We start from the raw sequence: 21,301 nt of genomic DNA, 5'->3' as shown, positions 1-21,301 counted from the left end.
TTAGTTAAGGTACATACTCAAATTCAAATAATGTAAATACAGGTAATACATAAAACACTAGCATATTATCTTCTGCTTAGTTTTCTTTAGGTGTGCTACAGTGTGTCTGGTGGTGATGTGTATTCTGTTACTTGGAGGGCTGCTTGGTATGAGCATCTACTGTGTATTGACAAGTAATTTTCTCTAAATGTTCATCTGTGATATCACAACTTCAAAATGTAGCAGACTTTACCTTATGACTATACTTAATACAAAAAAGAGAAGTGTAGAAAAAAGAGAACTGCATAGTTTCTACAATATAGTAACATACAACATTGATTTAGTCCATTCAAGGTAATCTTGTAATGTCTTTATATAGACGTACTGAGGGTTTAACTCTTTAAACCCCCCCCCCCCCCCATTGAAGTTGATCCACATACTATTCTTTGATTGTAGACCATTTTTGGACATGTAGTTCTTAAGGATTTATTACAAAGTTTCAGTTGTATACTGCGCCATGCGTTGTATCTAAAATATATAACTTTGTGAAAATAACCACAATGACCAAAAGTTTGGCCATGAGTGTACATACATTAGTAAATATATTACATGCTCATAGTACTAGAAGTCTGTCATGGTTTTGCTTAGTGCTAGTGCCCATTGGGCAGACCAGTTGGTGGTAAAAGGTTAAACAATTCATGTGCATACATGAATTGTTTAATGAATGGTGTATGTAAAAGGTTGTCATACTTGACCTCTGTGAGAGACCAAATTGAGAAACCTCTACATCTTTTTTTTTTATAACAGATGACAGATTGTATGAGATTCAGAAGAAGGTGACTGAGAATAGCAACAAGCTACTTGAGGAAAACAACTTGATAAAAGAAAGAGGTGAGTGTTCAATGAACATAGGATTTATGTTAACAGATAGCAATTTGGATGGACTGCTCCTCAATAGAGTGCACAAGAAATAATAATACAATTTTCAAAACTTAGAAAAACAGCACAATTCCCTGGTCAAATATTTTATACAACCTAATATTAAACTTAAACTGAGATTTCAGATGAGCACAGAGAGACTTTTCCCCTTCAGCAGATGAATGTGAAAAGAGCCTTCTCAAATTCTGCACGTACATCATTCTGCACAGTGAAGCTCAAACATCAAACTCAAGGAACAAGAAGAAAAACACATTTTTGAGTGGAGGGGGGCTTGTTGTTCATCTTTACAGAGACTATGAGATACCTCTCCAGATCTATATACCACATTTCCATGACCTGTTCACACTCAAGCTGAGGATGAGATTTGCTGCTTTGTGTATCTGGCCTGTTTGTGTCCACATCTGCACACATGTGCATACTGTATATGACAAAGTTAACGGTACAAAATGGTGTAATCTTAATTGACATCCCACTTGATTTACCTTCACAAGGGGACTCTTTCCATCAGGGCAACAAGATGTTGGAAAACAGATGATGCTGTGCTATTTATTGACAGGTCTGACTCTTCTATGTTCCATGTCTGCCATTTATTTCTGCTTTTTACCAACTCAATTTTTTAACTAATTCATCTTCACTTAAGCATGCAAGAATTAGTCTTGTTTTTGCTAAGTCAAACAAATCAAACTTTTGATATCTGCTTTTTCCTCTCTTCTATAAAGTTAAAACATGTCCATTTACTTTAAACTTACAATTAGAATAGAATTTTTTCTATGTTTAATTGCAAAGCTTGCAACCTTTAAATTAAATAACAGAGAAGAAGAGACGAACAGAGTGTTGCAATGGAATGAATGTGAAGCTATCGTTCCTGCTTATTGGTTGTCACAATTGTGTTCTTCACCATTAAAACAGTCTATAATCTATTCTTTAGTTTAATACCTTGCTCAAAGACACCAAATAATTTATCATTGGTTCACCAGCACATGTGCAACATAGCAGCCAGACACCTACAAAAATGGTTCAATGTGCGTACAACGGTAATGATATAAAACTGTTAACAGGGTACAGAAACTCAATTATTCCCAAACTGTATTTGGTACATGCCTCCCATAGAGGGCATAACAGTAACATAACTCCATCTATTGTATTATGCACGACAATATTATGTACATAATTGCAAACAGTCAACATTTGGTTTAAACTTTGACTTGTTGAGATGATAATGCTCATATAAACTGTCACGTCTAGCAAAGATCACTGGTACAATACTGCAAAACCAGAACTGATGCAGCGACAAACCTTTGATACCAGTGATGATACATATTCAGACACCTGTGGAAACTGGCAAACACCCGCCATTTTGTTGTTTCACCTTATTTTCATCATCACACCCATTTTCACATTTTATACATCAACGCACATAAACACACACCCATGCTCACACATATTGTTCATCGACCCCGACATGCTGAATTTCCATTTAGCCACTCAGGCAACAGGAAAGGGAAATGTCGCTTCCTGTGGAAGAATGGGTGGAGGGGGCGGTGGTCAATCTGGATGTACTCGAATGTGTGTGTGTGTGTGTGTGTGTATTGTATATACTGTATGTGTGAGTTTACACTTTAAACTCACACATACAGTGTCTGTCCTTTCTACTACTGTTGTCTCAGGAGTTATTGGTTCATCTCAGCCTGCGGTGTTGACACAACTGGCTTTGGGCAGCAAAAAATCTGGCAATGTGACAATGTAAGGCAATGCTGGGGCAGAGTACGGCCAGTGGCAGGTGAAAAAAAAAACACAAACAGTTACAAAGGGGAAAGGTTTGATTATTTTGTAGTGAGCAAGTCCATGAGGGGTTAAAGTTTTTGATGAGAACAGCAGAGCAGAACACTCTTAGACTGCAGAGTCAATACAATATAATGTCCTCAGCTTACACTTACTAGTCAGCAGCAGAGCTTCACAGACTACAGTGAGGCAGGGAGGGGCCGGAGGGGGGTGTGGGGCAGGGCAGCAGAGGGCAGCACAAAGCTATGGGAGGGGCAGTGAGGCAAGATGGGTCAATTACGGGAACAGCAGTGTGATAAGACATGACAAAGCGGGGCAGAGTTGGAGCAGAGTGGAAAAAAACTGAATAATACGAGGGAGACAGTGGCAGGACAGCATATATCATTCCACAGCAAGTCGCAGCCCAAGGGAGAGGAATGGTTTGGGATAAAGGCTGTGAAAAGGAAGGGGTGCCTTTGTGTGTGGTGGTTGTACAGGGGTGGGTGGCCGTGGCCTGTTACTGTGAATGACAGTAATGATGATAGGTTACGATTGCAGCGCCTGTATGTATGTATGTGTGTGTGAGTGTCTGTGCATGTATATGTGTGCACAACAGAGATACAGACAGCATCTTACCATGCAGTTCATAGCGAAGTGGTTGTGCTGGGTCTGCAGCTCGACAGCATGCTGGTGGTTCCCTCCAATCTCTGTGTAGCTGGTGAGGAAAAGCCCCTTGTTGTGCATGATCCAGTCGAACATCTGCACACACAAGAGGGGGAGAAAATGCAGTTAGTTTTACAGAATGAACTACAAATGGAATGGGTCTTTCCATCTCATGTTTACTCACAGCAACAGCGGTGAGAATGAGAGGGGGCCTGTTGTTTGGTGTTTGTAATTAACCAAAACCTTTCATCACTCACCGCTGCACTGACGTCTGGAGTCATCTTCAAGCTCCTCTGTAATAAGTAGGAACAAAAGAGCGAGTTCTGTGTTTGTATGTGTGTGTCTGTGTGTGTGTGTGTGTGTGTGTGTGTGTGTGTGTCCACTGAGCTTTACCCTTCAGTTATGTGGCAGTGTGTTCTGTCTATGTGCCTCTCTCTTGACACGCTTGGCGTATGGAAAGGTGTGTTTAATTACAGCTCTGACACTTTCCATAGCTGGCCTCTGCATTTGCCTCCAGGTCTGCACGGTTCATATAGCTACATTTACCAGCTCCACACACGCAACATCAAACTCTCCTGAAACACAGACTACATACAGGCACACTCACACACATCCGTTCACTCCACTTCCAATGCGACATACACGTAGTCCTGATAATATTTCACCAAGATATAAAACAAGGCTTCAGTCCAATTGAAAGGAGCTTTAGGTACACACAAAACATACATGAATTCATTTTAAATTGTAAAAAAAAAACAAAAAAAAAAACTTTAATGCCCAGGTAATCAAAAACATAAGAATTTACATCATTAGGATTTTGGCCACACTGGCCAGTAGTATCAGACTGCCAATACACTTCATCTGTTAAGCTTCTACCACTATATACATATACAGCCTCACTAATCTGGCCTACATGGGGATGAAAGTTGATCTGGGGACTTAAATGTCTGGATTAATGTAATGTTTTCAAATACTTGGCTAAGACTGGCATGCATGCACGCATGCTCATGCATTAGATTAGCTTCTGTGTGGCCTAAAATACCTTTATGTATAAAGAAATAAACTGCAGCATTGGTGTATATTAACAAAAAGGTGAAGAGGCGGTCAGGAAGTAATTAACCTGATCTCATACATGGATTCAATCATCATGTAATAGAATAGAATAGAATAGAATAGCACTCTGACCTTTTCTGCATCCTGCTCAAACAGACGCAGCTGGAAACACTGGTCCAGCTTCAGCTTCCTCATGTGCCACAACTGCTGCAGATTCTGGCGTGTCCCATGAAGCTTATCCAACAAACTTGTTACTTTAGCCACCAGGTTGTGTGCGTCGGCATGCGTGTGGAACCCGTGATGGTGGTCATTTGAATCTCCACTGGCTCCGCCGGTACGGTTACCATACCCGCTTTCACTGCTACTCCCAAGTCCTGCAGTTTGCGACTGTAGCCTTTGTAATAGCCTTCGTCCCTGCGTGTCCAGCTCCTCTACTGATGCTTTAGTGGCCCTTTTCTTCAGAGCTGCATGTTCTTCCATGAGTCGCCGAGCTCCCTCCAGGTCCCGCGGGAGATCACGCTGGGACAAGGTTTCCTGGAGCTCTTCGAGGCGTGCCAGAGACCGTGCTGCATCGCTGGCGAAGGTCTCGAATGAGAGCCGCACCTGAAATGGTTGTTAAAAGTGATGCTTATTGCTCATAATTGCTTTTTAAACAAATAAAAGCCTAACATCAAAGGCTGGTTTCTTCAGTGTGACTTTTAAAGAGCAGAGGTAAATTAAAAGATAGAACAAAAAGAGGAAGAAGCCAAACCTCAATCCAGTCATCATGGTTGTACTCTAAGCTGCCCTCGAAGTCAGCTGTCAACTGGGATGGGTCCACTATCTTGGATAAACCCTCTAAGGAGACCATCACCGTCTGGTGTTGCATGTATGTGTATGTGGGGGTAATAGAGAGCAGAGGAGGGACGAGAGAAAGTATAAAACAATTGAGAAAAGAGGGGTGAATGCAGGCACAGGAAGGGACAAAGGGAGGGAAACAGACAGAGAAAGACAATCACAATTTAATTATCATCGCAGTCATCATCATCATCATCACTGTGTTCCAAACTAATAAAATGTTAACTTGTCAAAATATTTCCCACCATTAAACCTAAATTCTGAAAAAAATGTGCAGAGTCAGGCCGAACATTGTTCACTACTGTTTAGATAGGTGGGCTGGCCAAAAAAAAAAACATTCCAGACATTTTAAGCAGCATTTATGTTATCATTAATAAGATGGAAATACACGGAAATGAACTCTTGAGAAGTAAAAACAGAAACTGCTGAGGTTCAGTAAAGTAAAGGAAACACGATGAAAATACACAATAAATGATCAGATGTCGGGCCGGTGTCAGTTTATTGCAGATTTAGTTAAAAATGTAAACAGAAGGTGAACCATGTGCTGATGACAACATTTACAATTATTTCATAAAAGGCTTAACAGACAGTTATGAATGAATCCCTCTCATTCTGGCATGAAAGACTGAGAACTGTCCTGTCTAGATGCTATAAAAAGTTTTTTTTAGCCACCTTTGAACTGCAAACAAACTAAGTCATACTTGCAACATAAAAACATTGTCTTGTGCTTCTGGTTTATGAGCAGTAGTTGTGAAAATTCAACAGTACTTGATGAGGAAGAGGATAACACACCTTGTTCTCCCCAATCTAGAATTAGTGACCTCCTGATCATCATTATGTCCTACTCACATACAGTGTTTGTTTGACATCATAAAAAAGTGGCTTGTCTAAACGCAAATCACTACCACTGGAAGAAATGCTTTGCCATGTCCTATATATCCTGTTTCCATAGTAACTGGGTCAGGACTAAATATACCAGCACCACATGCCCACATGGGACAGAATAGTGCCACTGTCACCGAGCAGCAGTCCAATTAGAGCTGATAAATTAAGACCGATGGCTATGCTAAACTAAATAGAACTCTAATAGCTTACGACAAATTGTTCATATTGATGTAAAGAGAAGTATTATCATCTCAATTTCTTTTTGAAAACTAGGAAAGAATCCATACAGATACATACTCAAAAGAAACTATAATGCTAATGGTTCATGTATAATACTCACATCAACAAACGCCGGGCTAGCAAAGTGAGGAAAGTAGTCTTGGATATTAGAAAACTGTTAAAATATGAGTGTCACCCACCTCAAATTCAAACTTGGAGCTGCCAAAGTTGGTCCTCTGCTTCTGCCAGAAGTTGTCTGGCTTGATGATGAGGGCGACGTGGATACACGAAGGGAAAGACTCCTGAAGGATCTTCAGCAGAGGCTTGATACTGTCCCACTTAGAACCACGCATGTCCACAATGACTGTGAAGCCATGTCTGGCCACCTCCTCACTGCAGAAAACATGAATAAAGAGGTCAGATCCCATGATAAAGACCAAATGAACACACGAGAACAATTTTAGAATATTAATATGAAACCATAAACAAAAAAAAGAGTGACAACAAAAGAACAAAATCAATCAGATGTGATTGATTTGAGAGTTGTAGAAACCAAACTGAAAGAGCTAAAAAAAAACAATGTAAAACTATTAATTTATACCATTGTCATTGCCCATGTAACAGAAATAGAGACACTACAAAACATCAAAAGAAGACAGACTCATTGTAAAAATCAGTCTTGTAAAGGGTCTGTTATATCTGTAGAGATGCCAAAATGAAAAAAAAAAAAGATTTCAATCAAAAGATCCCATGCACATCTCCACAGCAGCAGGGGAGGGAAAAAAATAGTTAAAACATTCAAGCGTTGAAATTTCCACTGCTGCTTACCAGGAGTCCTGCTGCTGTATAAGTCCATAAAAGGTTGTTTCTCAGTGTTAAAGGCTTTAATCTGAATGTGTCTAGCTAGGAGACAGAAACAGACGCAGGCCCTCCTGCTCTAACTCACTCTGACCTCACTCTCTGAAAACAGATCGGCAGCCAAATGGGAAGATAAAAACAGAGTGGAGGGAAGGGAGAGAGAGAGAGACAGTCAGAGAGAGAGAGAGAGAGAGAGAGAGAGAGAGAGAGAGAGAGAGAGAGAGAGAGAGAGAGAGAGAGAGAGAGAGAGAGAGAGAGAGAGGCTGACCTCTTTTTGAGTTGGTGACATTTGATTTCTTCTCAGCCAAAATCAGGTGACCTGTGACAGATCCTTTATCCTCTCTAGTTTCACCTCTTAACACAGAGTTGTGCCTTTTGGAGGTATGGTAATTTCTGGACAGTTTGCCCTGATTCACAGGCACCTATACCACGTAATACTTTAAGAGTAAATCGCAAAAGACTAAATACAGTTCTAAAGCATACTATTAGTATGTGTTAGTATGTAGTTAGTATGGGATGAAGAAAGAACAGCCAGACTATGTGCATTTAGCAATATGTGCACCAGGGCAGCTAGCCTGCTCCAAGAAAAATAAATTGTCAACATGAAACAGTCTCATTCAGGTTACTCTGCACTCCAAACTAAACATCAACTAGTGTAACATAAATTAAGAAAAGCTTGCAGCCTGTCAATTAGGTCATTTATACTTCATCTGACGCCTTGTGCACTTTTGAAAAGATGTGACAAGGTTTTGTTCTAGGGGTTACTGTCTGACTAACACTTTGTTTTTAGAACAGATTTAATACAGAATTGCAAACTATCTACACTGAATGAGGATAGACAAAAGATAGAAAGTAAAGTTATGATCCTAACATTTCATTTCTGAACATTTGCATTATACTGGCTACTGAAATATGTGCATAAATTGAGTATTCTCGATCTTGCCTTGAACACTGCAGAACCCTCTCAAGGAGCCCAGAAAAAATCTGGTCCCCATTTTGGTAACTGATCCAAACAGTCTCTCGCCTCGAGACAAATCCTAAACTCCACCGTGAAAAAGACTTTAAAGCACTAGACCTGCAAAGCAGGAGCAGAACAGAGGAGTGCAAGCTTCCCTCCAAGATAATCGCAACTGACTCCAAACAGATCAGCTGGTAGCTATGTGTTAAATGCGAGGGAAAGGTGCTTCTAAGCTTGAAGATCACAATGCACAGAACTACAGAGCACAACAGAACAACTCTGCAAAAACATCCTGTGGCTTCACACTTCCTGAAGTAGTTTTTAGACTCTGGCCTGAATGACAACAAAGCACACGGGGAAACAGGAAAGAAACAGCAGATTCTGATGTTGACTTACGACTGACCCACTCTGATCAGACATGATCACCAATGCACTGTCGGAAAGGGGAGAGTGACAAAATAGGGATGAATGAATGAATCTACATTAAGGATTAGTTGCTTTTCTCCTAACTCTACAGTCAGGAGGAAATGAGAGAGGGAAAAGAGGAAGGGTGGTGGTGGGGGGCTGAATCCTCACAGAGAATCCAAAACACAACCATCCCAGCTCTTAGTGGCCTCAGGCTGTGCTTCAGTGTTTTTTTTTTTTAAATCCAAGCAAGGTGGGAAAGTCTGACACAAAGAAAGTGATGAGTTGTGTGCGTCTGGATAACAGTCCAAGATGAGGAGTCTGTTTCAAATTAACCTAGGATCAAGAAGAGGGTCTCAAGCCAGTGAGTGTATGTGCATATGAGTGTGTTCTCATGTCCACGTTTAGAAATATAACCTCCACAAAAAGTACAAGTATGTGAGTATATATATATATACATGTACATTTCCTACCTGGGAATAGTAGCCAGGTAGGCTATGAGCCTGCGCAGGTCTTCGGGTCGTATTCTGTCATGGTTGCTCCGTGCTGGAAAAGTGAGAACGGGACCTCCGCGTCTGTCTCTGCCACCTGTGGGTAGTAATCAGATGACAACACAAGTCATTAAATAATAATTACTTGCTATGTAGATAATCTTACATACTGTGACATGACTGTTGTGAAGCTAATTCAAGAAATGGGTAAGAGAAGATTTTTCTCTCTCTGTTGAATTCTCTGTGTACTTTTACTGATGTACTAGCAAAGGATTAGCAACCTGTCCGAGTTGTTCCCTGCTTTTCACTGATGCATGTTGGGATTGGCTCCATCCCTCCATAACTATATCCGAGCATGCATTAGGCAAGAGAGAACGGCAGGTCGACAGTCTATCAAAGGGCAACACATATATGAATATTCACACTCATATGCCCGCCTCAAGGCTAATTTAATGTTTCAGATTCACTTCATCTCCATGTCTTTGGAGTTTTGGAGGTAAACTGGAGGAGCTGGAATCCCAGAAACCCCGAGCACATGTAAAATGGGACACACCTTCCCATTCACTTGAATAGGAAAGTGTGTCCAAACTTTTGACTGGTACTGTATATTAAATAAAATAAATAACCTGACTGAAAGAAAGTTACTTTACTTAAACATCTGTTGCTCTTGAATGGAAGTAGGAGCATATAAACAATTAGATTTCAAGTGAGTGCAGTAGTTTCCTGACATGAGAGAAGCTAATTTGTATGGGTACCATCTGCGAACATGTCGGCAGTTAGTCATGACTATAATGAGTCAAATTGAAGAATCAGGGGTCAAATTAGCCTCATGATGACAGGACTGGTAATAGCTTTTCAGTAAGAGCTGCAGTAACAAACAACACTGATTGTGAGTGCACACACAGAATAACACTCTCAAACTCACTTACAATTATGGCAATGTCCGTGCAGTTAACACTAATGAGGTAAAGGTCAGGTCACAACCATGACGAGTCAGAAACAGTTCAGAGGAATAAATGAGTACGCATAAATAACCCGACAAGTAGCAATTACGATGAGGGACGTTGGAATGTTCAACTAAATGGTACCAAAGCTGCCATGTTGTGACATTTAGGGGACATACAGTACGTGTTCCAAGCTGAAACTATCATGTCCTTCAAGTGCGAGAGCCACAAAGTCTTTTTGTGGTCTTTGGAGGTTTTCTGATTGGCTGACACTTATCTGAGCATATTGTATGAGTTTAAATATTCTACTTTTGTCTGATTGATGTGGATGACTTCACATATAATTGTCATGCAAGATCTCTACAGCAATATAGGGAGATATAATAACTTCTTGATACGAGTTAAGGGAAAAAGTTCCTAACTTGAAGAAGCTTATCTAAGATTATGGCTAATTCTAGCATATTCAAAAAAGTTGTCCTAATTGCTCTTATGAAATAGATTTTTACATTTTAAAACGCGAAACATTTTGTTTTTAAAACACTCATATCAACAGAAAATAACTGACCTGAGAGAAAGGCGACTTTCTCCTTGAGGATGGGAAGCACATCAATGGCCTTCATATCCTCATTGCGATGAAACCCTAAAAACACAGAAAAAAACAGAGATGTCAGAAAGACACAGAGGCTCGCAATATAAGTTCTTAAACAGACAAAGAGAAACAGAAAGAGTCAGATGACCAGCGGAGCAGGATGTGACATATTTAGTATGTGCTAAATTAGTCGGTATTTCCTAAAAATGCTTCATGTTTAACTAACCCAGCACAATACACAATATGTATTTATTACAGGTAAACTCAAACTAAGTATATCTATATTTGTTTTTTAGTCTTTTAGGAGGTGTATTAATGTAACATATCATTGTCTGTAGCCTGTGAGGCAAAACATTTAAACAAGACAATCCACTTTCTTTGACACACTGTACATAAAAGGCAACATTGTTACCAAAACTCAGAATCTACAATATGCAGTGAATTGAACTAGCAAATTGACATCAATGGACCAAAGTGCAGAACACATGAGAGAGACTTTATGGGTGTGTGTGTGTGTGTGCAAAAATGTGCTTTCTTTATCTGAACCAAATCACTACCAAAAATGTACTTTTAAAATCATTGCCTACATAATGAGAGAGACACGCGTGTGTGTGTATGTGCGTGCGTGTGTGAGTATTTGCCATTATTTTGGAACTTCTGCTGACTAATGGCTCTATTGTTTAGGGGATATAATTTCTGAACGTGGCAATTAGTTAAACATACTGTAATTGTAGCCCTAACTGTTCAGGCTATTCTGGTATACTCAGGCTTTTCCTCCACTATCTCGCCTGGCCTGTTACGGTATGTTCTTCAACTCTTTTGCTTCGCCTCCTCAACAGATGGCACACTGGTTAATACTATAAAACAAGATGGAGCAATTCCACACGCACGCACACACACACACACGCACACGAACACCAACTGACTTTTATCTGTTTGGGATTAACTAGGGATGTGGGATAAAGGCAAGTATCATACCATATTTTCTTCATTTCCAAGGTATCACATATCTGGTAGTTGCAAACAGGGCTCTTATTATTATGATTATTATTATTTTACTCTTCTATTTGGTTAACACCACAAATTTTTTTTTATCACTGCCTCAATGTATATATGTATAATATAATGTATGGTAAGTGAATTTAAAAAAAATGAATGATTCAGGATAATTGAAGTATTCTAAAATGCAGTAAATGTAAAAACCAAAGTACTGCAGAGCACAATATTACACTGAATATTACACAGAACACATATTTACACTCATGTCACTTAAAAAGCTCAAATACGCTGCATCAATTGCTTACTTTTCCTTGAGACACAATGCACTTTGTTGTACCATAACTAATAAAAAAAGAGAGGTAAAGAGATGAAGAGAGGAGAGGAGAGGAGAGGAGAGGAGAGGAGAGGAGAGGAGAGGAGAGGAGAGGAGAGGAGAGGAGAGGAGAGGAGAATTCAGGGGGAAAAAAATCTAAGCTTTGTTTTGGGAAACAGAACTTCGGTGTCAAAAAGGGAGACAAATACTGTGGAGGAAAAAGCTCAACAGCTTTACATAAACTGTGCTGCTTTGACAGTTATAATATAAACATTTAATCACACTGACTATGAATGGAAATGAGCTAATTAGATAGTGGCTAGACTGCTGAGCGCTGAATCATGTACACACATCATGCTCACACACGCTTACACAAACCAAATGCCCTCAAATAAAAGTCAGTCATGATTCTAAACTCATTTTTAAAACTACAGTAGAGCCATAATCTCCAGCAGGAGCCAGTGATCGCTCAAAATTGAGCATTTGCTCTCAAAAGTTGGATATTTTTCAACCCACAGCCTGATGCAAGCAGAGGGTGAAATAGGAGTATGAAGTCATTTTTCAGCATGAGTGTCATTAAACCTACGGACTGCATCTTCCAGGTTGCAAATGAGGTATAACCTGCAGATATAAAGCAAGAACAGCAGACAGAAATATAGATAAATGGATGGGCAGACAGATAAAAAGATAAATGGATCAAAGGCAGATTGAAACGGAGAGGGACACAGTCCTACAAAATGTGTGGAATGAAATGACAGAACCAGAGAAGCACAGGCTGATAATGATTCAAGCAACAGAGCATGAAGAAGAATATGGTGACGTCGAGACAGACAATAATACAGACAGAGGAGACTGCAGAAAGACAGAGAGACAGCTGAATAACTCCTACAGGTTTTAATGACTCCTGTAATATCGATTTTATCCACGGTCTGAGGGAGTTAGGAGCGGCAGTCAGGCCCGGATGACAGCACATTAGCTCACTGTAGGTAGTGGTCTAAATGGACACGACCGGACTCACAGATAATGTCACAACCAGCTGAGACATGACGGGACTGAAAAAGCAATAAGAGAGCTGAATAGCTGAGTGACTCTCTCTCTATGCACACTCTTAGTTTTTATGCTCTTCCTCACTGTTACTGTCTGTCTCTTTATCACTTGCTGCACCTGTTTCTCATCCAAACTCCATCTATCTCTCCCTCTCTCTCTCTCTCTCAAACACACAGAGAACATGGTAATAAGAGCGAGCAAGTTGGAAAACAAAGATGTAGACTTCATTGTGTCTTTTCAAAAGAGTGTTTCAGTATGTGTGTGTGTGTGTATGTGTGTGTGTGAATTGCACACCAGCACTACAAGGCCTTAGCAGAATGAAACAATACCCCATTTGCACTGTGTGCATGTGTGTTTCCTGTGAAGTGTGGCCCAGACACATTCCTCAATGTGGTGGTTTATGTAAGATACTAGCACTGGCACACAGCCAACACTGACCTCTGTTCTACTGCTGCAGCACTGCTAAAACTGTGGTCAGGCACTTTTTTTGAAAGAACATCAGATCAAATCTGGTAGAAAACTGGACATGTACTTTGGGTTTATGCGGAGCGCTGCAGTAATGTAGAAACAGATGTGGTTAACATACAGGACAAGCCACATATGTTAATGCTGAAACAGTGGATTTTGAAGAAAATTCCATGTAAAGTTTAATAATAAAGAGTCGTCTATAAGCATGCTAGCAGCTCTGTGAGGCTTCACAGCGGCGATTTGAACTAAACTGTAATGTCAGCATGCTAACATTCTCACAAAGTCAATGCTAATATGCTGATATTTAGCATGTATATTTATTTAGCTCTGAAAGCTCTAAAAAGCTCTGAAAAAGTCGAGCTGCGGCTGATAGGAATGTCTTTAGTTTTGCAGATACTGTACCGTACATGTACTGGAGAAAATGACATTTTTACCTGATGATGACAGTGGATGAAAAGTTAAGGGAACACAAGTTATTACAATTTATCCTGACTGTCTTAACCAATATCATGTCAATCCACCCACTATAAAACCACAAAAGTGAAGCAAGCAGAAAAGGTGCTCAAAAAAAAGGTCAAATCTATTAGTATTCATCCTCTGGGAACCATGAATGTATGTACACAATTTGGTGCAATCCATCAAGTGGATTTTGAGATTGTTTCTACAAAAAAGTGGCGGAACAAACCGACCGTAATTGCCACTTCTCAAGCCACTCTGCTAGTATGGTTAAAATTGGAGAGCAGTTACATATAAACAGCTGTTAGTGAAGAGGAAGTTGCTTCAGTGGTATGATGGCCCATAACTTTTGATGTCAACACAGTAAAAGAGGCACAATGCTGCAAGTACGCACACTACCACAGAGCCTTTATTAATTTTAGTCAAGTTTATATGCAGCAATAACCTCAACAATGTCCTGCTGAAATAAAGTATTACCCTACACACTGTGATTCATGAAATCCCATCATCGCCTATCGCTACACACATTAACACACCAGAACACACAAGCACACACAACAATCTCCTCTCTTCACTACACACAACCCCTCATTTACAAGTCTGCCGAGCATGAAATAAAGCTTTTCAATCACAGACTGCTTGTTCATAACACACTCATAATGAGAGCAATCCATTTTACTGGCAGTCAGCACTCAGTGCCCTGTAAAATGAGGTGAAATATACATTGTCCAAGAAATAAGGGTTTTTTTTTCACATTTTTTTTCTAATTATTATTTTTAATTTACAATTAAAAGCAGGAAGATGGAGAGGAAAGGTAGAGAGTCATCAGTGCTCGCTGTGACTCATCTGTCACTGCGCATCTACGTACATAGTAACAGGAAAGACAAGGTGATGACTGTGAGATGAGAAGATCAACTGCACACATGACAGGTAGTGTATCATGTAGACATAAGCAATGCAGGAGTAGTGGATGCCCGTCTGTCATTCATGACACACACATGCACACTGGCTGAAACACACACACACTCACACACACACATCATTCTCACATGTTATGCTCTCTTTCTCTCTGCATATTTAGTAATGGAGACATCTTGTGCATGCATCCATCAAAGGGACAATAATAGTAAGTCATGTGGGGTATTTCCACACTTAGGCTAGCTTGACAAGAGATTATGCATGATATATGATAATGCTCTTGCATGTGAGCTATGCACCTTAAGGTGTAAGAGTGGAACTATCTGTCATAGTGCATGTAATTTGCATTGACGCTACATATTCAAGAAATGTGGGATGTTGTCAAAGCCTCCTTAAAATGATCTTTCCCTCTTTTTGAGGGTAAAATACGCAATAACAGTTTAGTTCAGTGTCCTACCAATACGGACGAATGTTGCAGGAAGAATTTATATAGAAAAAAGCACTTTTCTCCTCTGTGTCTTCATGGATGCTCAATGTATAGTTATATGGCTTATCCAATCACAGCTTTCATGAAATTTACAGTTACTGTTTGTCCAATTTTATACTAATGCAAAACAGTCTACTCAGTGATGGCGGCAGCTTGTCTAATTGTGTGTTTTTAATGCAATATAAAAGTTAACCAACCCTTTTGGTTTTAGTAGTGAAGACTAGAAAACACACAACCACTGAATACAGAGGTGAAGACTCAAAATTGTAGTTTATGTTTAACTTGAGGACACAGAATGACTAAACATGAGACTGAATGGTTGCATGCTTGCTTTTAAAATACTTTCTCAGTCTATGTCTTTGCATAGCTTGATTCCAAAGTCACTGAACATTTTGCATGCAGCGAGATCAGTGCACACTCCGTCTTCACTCCCGATGCTCCGCATGAATTTAGAAAGCAAACACAGGAAGAGACGGAGAAAGAGGCATCAGCACAGATTCACTCTGCTCCACCCTTCTTCTTGTCTTTGTAACTCCACAAGGATTGTGTCCTAAATCCTTAAATTCGCATTGCTGTGTAGCAGCGGCGGTACAACGGGACAGCGCCCAGAAAGTGTGCCAATCCATTTTCTCTTTGCCCTCCTAACTCCAGGCTGGAAACAAACAAACACGCTGGTCTGTATAAGTACTTTTCGAACAGATTGTCTCGGTGCCTTGTGACATTTCTTCACACCACAGACTCCTACATCATCTAAAACCCAAACTGGGTTGAAGACACATTTCTGGAGGGCTTTAATGAGATGTAATGTGAAATAAATGTACTAAGTTTAGATCAGATTGGGAAAAGTTTATATGAAGGGCTAAAGACCACTAATTTCTTCACCTATAAGCATCATAACCCCAACTCATAACCCCAAAATGAACAAAACTACATGTCGTCTTTCAATAGAGCTATGGGACAGACATTCTCAGTACGCAGTGCCAATCCCCTAGCTTCTAGTCCTTTAGACCACAGGCTAGACTGGTGCATCTGCTTAGCCTGGCACGCCACATGATGCCAATCCTCTGGCTCATAACCTTGTAACCTCAAACTCATAGCAATTACAAGCTAGGCTGTATGTGTACAGAACAGAGCAGGCATACGACATAACACTACAGTACAATTCCCGTGGCTGTCGTCTCGAACGACTCGGCACGAACACGATAACATGCGTTCCAGCTGCCAGCGAGGATAACTGTGGTCGGATGTGAGATCAGAGATTCAGAGCATCAGTCACTATGAAATGCATTTACAAATATCAATGATGTGTATCCAACTCTTGACCATTCAGCAATATCTCATAGTATAAATGCAACAAATGCATTCTCGTAATTTATTTGTAATCACAGCTGTATAAATGTAAGCCCTTTTAGAATTTAGAATACATACTGAGATTTACAGCACATGTGACCTTGATGGATTTCAGATGGCTCTTTCATATTTCACTTCTGGGTCAGAGCCCAGTATGTGAACCTTACTGTAGGTTTGTGTGAAAAGAGAGAACTGGGAAGCATTTGTCACACTGCTCAGCCTGGTTTGGCTCACTTTGGCCCGACTTGGATTGGTTTAGAGTGCGGAGAGCTTTTGGGAACAGCTCAGAAACAGAGGAAGTGTGGGAGCAGATTCCTTTATTCTTTACTGTGCGTGTGAGCGTGCGTGTTAGAGGGTGTGTGCATTATGGTTTGTGGGATCGTGCGTATGCCTTTCCTTGCGTCTTTTTATGAGCATAGCATGTGCAGTATACATGTCTTTGCATGCATAACTTTGTGTCTTTGTATGTGCGTATGCCAGCTTGTGTGTGTGTGTGTGTGTGTATGTGTGCATGTGTTATGACCTGTGTTTCACTGTGCAGCAATGAGACTGACACCCTTTGCAGGGCTCCAAGAATAGTGCTCCCTTAGAGAGAGAGATGTGCCACTTTATCAGCTTTTTGGGTAAAACTTAACAGGACCCAAGCAGAAAGCAGAGCACAGGTCACTGTAGAACCTCGGGGGACTTTACTTCAGCGTAACACAAAATCGATATTTCACTCTGAGAAAAGTACTGTCTGTCCACTAGGAAACTTGTATAGTAAATCCAGAATGTCTACCACAAATGGCACAGTTTTTAAAGCAGTGCTGCGGCTGTGGTGTCTGCAGCTGGCGTTTGAAGTGTGATACCAGCCAGCATCGCATTTGTGGTGTTCTGTTTAAGTTTGTATTTGGATCTTCATCATTTCAGATTTAAATTTGTTTGACGTATGTGGTAAGACATCTGTCTTATCTTTAGAAATTGAGAAAAATCTAGATGATTCTCTTCAAACTATCCATGTCAACTAGGAATTTAGTGCCGGGATGCTGAAGCAAGGCAATAGCAGCTGTCTTCTGCACTTATTAGGTCAAACATATAGAACGCTCTGCTTAAACTTATTGAACTGCTGACTTTTTTGAGTGAAAAAAATCTTCTTTTAGCTCTATGACCACAGCTTGTTTTAATCTATTTACACTTCCCTCTCTATTTCCATCATGTATCTGTCATATGAAGATGCTGTGTTGCGTACTATTCCTGCTCACCAGGGCAGGGATATCAGTCTGCCATGGCTCTACTTGTTGTGGGCAATATGAGTGTTTACCCTATAAGCTTTGTCTATACGATGGGCTGTTACATGCAGTTTGTTTGTCACGTCCCCAATGTGACAACCCGATTGGAATAACAGCGAGCGTGTGTTGCCCCTGCGCAACAGGGTGATAAGATAAACAACTTGTGCAGCCTCTTTTTCCGTCTCTCTCTCTTTGTTTCTCAAACTGTATATCCTTTTCATTTATTTATTTTCCTCTCTGCACACACACGGTCTTTCCATCCTTCTGTCAGATACAAAGCCACTTCTAGCAGCCTCTACTCTATTGCAGTTCTGTGACCTTCAGCCGGAGCTGGCAGGGGGCCTGGGGACTGTGGTGAGCTCAACTTTCATCGGGTTCCTCATATTGTTGTTACAGTGTGGCTTACAGCAAAAATAACACTTTGCTCCTACCGCAACCCCTCGACCTGGATATAACCCCTAAGCACAGCAAAAAAGTGTATGAATAAGTCATAACAAATGGGAGGGGTAGGAAATAAAAAACTCATCTCATGGTGCTCTGGCACTGTGCTTAAACGTTCAATCTGTAACTGCAGCGTGGCGCCTTCAGATAAAAACAACGCTGTTCCGCCACTGAATAATTGTTTTGTTTCTTCCTGCAATTTGTTTAACTTAACCAGCAGTATATGGAGTTACTGTCAGCCACAAATACTGTTTATACTGTAGGTTAACCCCATAATAAGGGATACAACTAACAATTATTTTCATAATCCATTAATCTGACGATTTTTTTTTTTTTGTTAAACTGACTAAAATGTCCAAAAATCGTTCAAAAACCCATCACAATTTCCCAGAGGAAAGGCTGATGTATTCAAATACACATTTTTTTGGTCTGGCCAACAGTCCTATATTTCAAAATACACAATTATATAAAATGGGAGAAAATGAGCAAATATCCAGATTTGAGAAGCAGGACCTAGAGAACATTTTGGCATTTTTGCTTAACTTAAATGATTTATTGACAATCAAAGTGGTTGTTGATTCATTTTCTGTTTTGATTGATCCACTTCTCATTTCAGCACTAGCCATGATCTCTCCTAACACGACCTTCCGCTGCTCAAACACAAATATGAGTAACTGGGACAGGTCAACGACCACTGCACTGCTACAATGAACTATACCTCACAACAGTGAATATTTCACAAATATTTTTTACTTTTAAGGCACAACGAGTATTTAAATTTGTATTTTACCAGCAATATTTCCATGCTTTTTACAAAAAACAAATGACCTACATGTAACATTTGACCTCAATGTGGTGTGTATAAATAATTCATGAAGGACATAACACGACAGAACCTTAGAGATGACAGAATGAAACAAATATATCTTCACTTAAATATAACCTGCAGAACAGAAAGCTCTGTAAATCATTCCCACACTATACAGTACAACAAATCTAACTCATACCCTAAATATAACTCTCTGTGTGAGCAGCTAAGGGGCAGCATTAAAACAAATGGTCAGCAGTCTTATGCAAACCAGTGAGTGCACATGTGTGAAGAGCTATTTCACTGAGCTGTTTGTGAGGCCAATGAAGGACACAATCAAAGCAGTTTCATTGATGTATAATGAACTACTGTGCTCACATCTGCAGTCCTGCAGTCCTACACATACACACACACACTTCTGAAGTGCTGCAACATTCATGTGTAGCAAGAGGAGAAGACGCATACACAAAAATACACACAACCTGGAGACAGCCCAAGGATAAATGCATGCTGCACAAATTAGAAAATGCGTGTGGCTGTCTGTTTGTGTGTGCAGTTGTTTCCTTTGTAATCTGGTTAAGGTTGTAATAAACCTTTACAGAATATAAGTACTGCATGTGCGTTTTTATTATGCTGCTACAGCTGTTCCTCTATTCCTTTCACACCTCAGTGAGCCTGAATAACAACCTCACCTCTGTGTATAATTTACAAATCTCCTCCTTTCTTTTTGTTTCTCACCTCTCGTGTGACACTCTACCGCTCTGTCTGCCTCTCTCTCTCTCTCCATTCTCCCCTCCCTCTGTTGACTCTATTGACTTCTGACATAGTTAGTGTTCCCCTAGGCCTCACTATTGGCAACTCTGTGTGTCACTTTCCAGTACTTAATGCTGTCTTTATTTAATGGAGCTTTGTGTCCACACGCTGCAACATAGGTAAGATTAAAAAGATGAGAGCATGTGAATCAATGTTGTCAACACTTTTAGCCACATTTCCAACAAAAATTCCAGATACTTTGAACCCAGTGGAGCTAATCTCAGGGACTTAACTTGGAACTTTAAAGTCCCTGTAGTACAGTCCTGTTTGTGTTTCCACTGCATCTGAGGAACCAGGTAGATCATGCAAATTAGACCCGTGAGGAGTTTAAAGATGATGGCAGCATTTAGAGACTCAGTATTAACAGTATTATGTTCTTTGTATTTACTGCCGCATGAGTTAGATGTGATGAATGAATGAAGAGGAAAAATTCAGAGGAGGAAAATCAAACTGAAACCAAGAGCATCTGTCTCCATAGTATAACATCTGTTCAGTGTTTGATAGTTATTTATTTTAGAATGTAACTACCATGAAACAATCAGAAAATAACGTTTTATTTCTCTCATTCACTGCTTTGTTCTCGCTACCGCCGCTCCCTCTCTTCATTCACTCTCTAGCTCGTTCGACCACTGCCGTTCTGTCTCTCTCTTGCTCACTGGTGTTCTCAGCTTGCTTGTGCTAATCATCTCTTTTTTCACTCGCTCTTTTTCAAAATGAGTCGGGAAGCTGACAACGTGTTGCTGTGTGTTTGACCAGTCAGTGACGTCATCCCTGCAAACACCGCCCACAAAGTTCCTGTACTTTTGGAAAGTAGTACCCCTTGAGCAGGGACTTTTTGTGGGGTAAAACAGGAGCTTAATTTAGACCCTGGTCCCTCTGGTGGAAACACAGGTAGAGGAAGTGAGTTCCTTAAAATGTTCTTAGTACCTGGGGAAAGTTCCTGCTGTTGAAACATGGCTTTTGACAGGCAGAAGCCTTTTTAGGCAGTGTCAGTAACAGAGGACCGAAGTAGCAATCTTTTGTTTGGAGACACTTGTCCCCTTGTCATTGTGGATATCAACTGTCTGCAACTCCCATTTTCTATCTATCCAGCATTTATACAGAAGGACTGTCATAATAATTTCTCCTGGGGGGCATAAAAAATAGGACATCTATGGTGTCTGTATGGAGTCTTCAGTTTTAAAAGTCTGTTTGATAGGTCATCAAGTGGATGACAATTTTTCATATCACTGAACAGTGATTGTTAGGATGCAGAGAAAGCATTGTGCACTGATACTATGGCTTTTACAGGATCTGACTGAGAACTTACCCATTGATCTTGCAATAAAAGCCAAAAGGACAGAGATTTTAAT

The 21,301-nt window shown here is 40.2% G+C and overlaps 1 protein-coding gene across 4 annotated transcripts in view; it reads right to left on the bottom strand.

Annotated features, from left to right (window-relative positions):
- Nucleotides 1-21,301, bottom strand: part of triob (trio Rho guanine nucleotide exchange factor b) — a 112,020-nt gene that overhangs the window by 59,834 nt on the left and 30,885 nt on the right. For 3 of the 4 annotated variants that reach the window (XM_042423141.1, XM_042423140.1, XM_042423143.1), the window contains exons 3-8: nt 10,558-10,632; nt 9,031-9,145; nt 6,537-6,729; nt 5,147-5,251; nt 4,528-4,998; nt 3,316-3,438 (exon numbers count right to left, since the gene is read on the bottom strand). In XM_042423141.1, the coding sequence (XP_042279075.1) occupies nt 3,316-3,438; nt 4,528-4,998; nt 5,147-5,251; nt 6,537-6,729; nt 9,031-9,145; nt 10,558-10,612 (1,062 nt within the window). In that variant the 5' untranslated portion in view covers nt 10,613-10,632. Of the gene's footprint in view, nt 1-2,855; nt 2,930-3,315; nt 3,439-4,527; nt 4,999-5,146; nt 5,252-6,536; nt 6,730-9,030; nt 9,146-10,557; nt 10,633-21,301 lie in introns of those variants that run through there. The other variant, XM_042423144.1, reaches the window with a different exon arrangement.

Source organism: Thunnus maccoyii, chromosome 10 (assembly GCF_910596095.1).
Source record: "Thunnus maccoyii chromosome 10, fThuMac1.1, whole genome shotgun sequence".
In the NCBI taxonomy this organism is placed as follows: domain Eukaryota; kingdom Metazoa; phylum Chordata; class Actinopteri; order Scombriformes; family Scombridae; genus Thunnus; species Thunnus maccoyii.
Note: the sequence above shows the minus strand (reverse complement) of the source record. Positions and strands in the feature narration are given on the sequence as shown.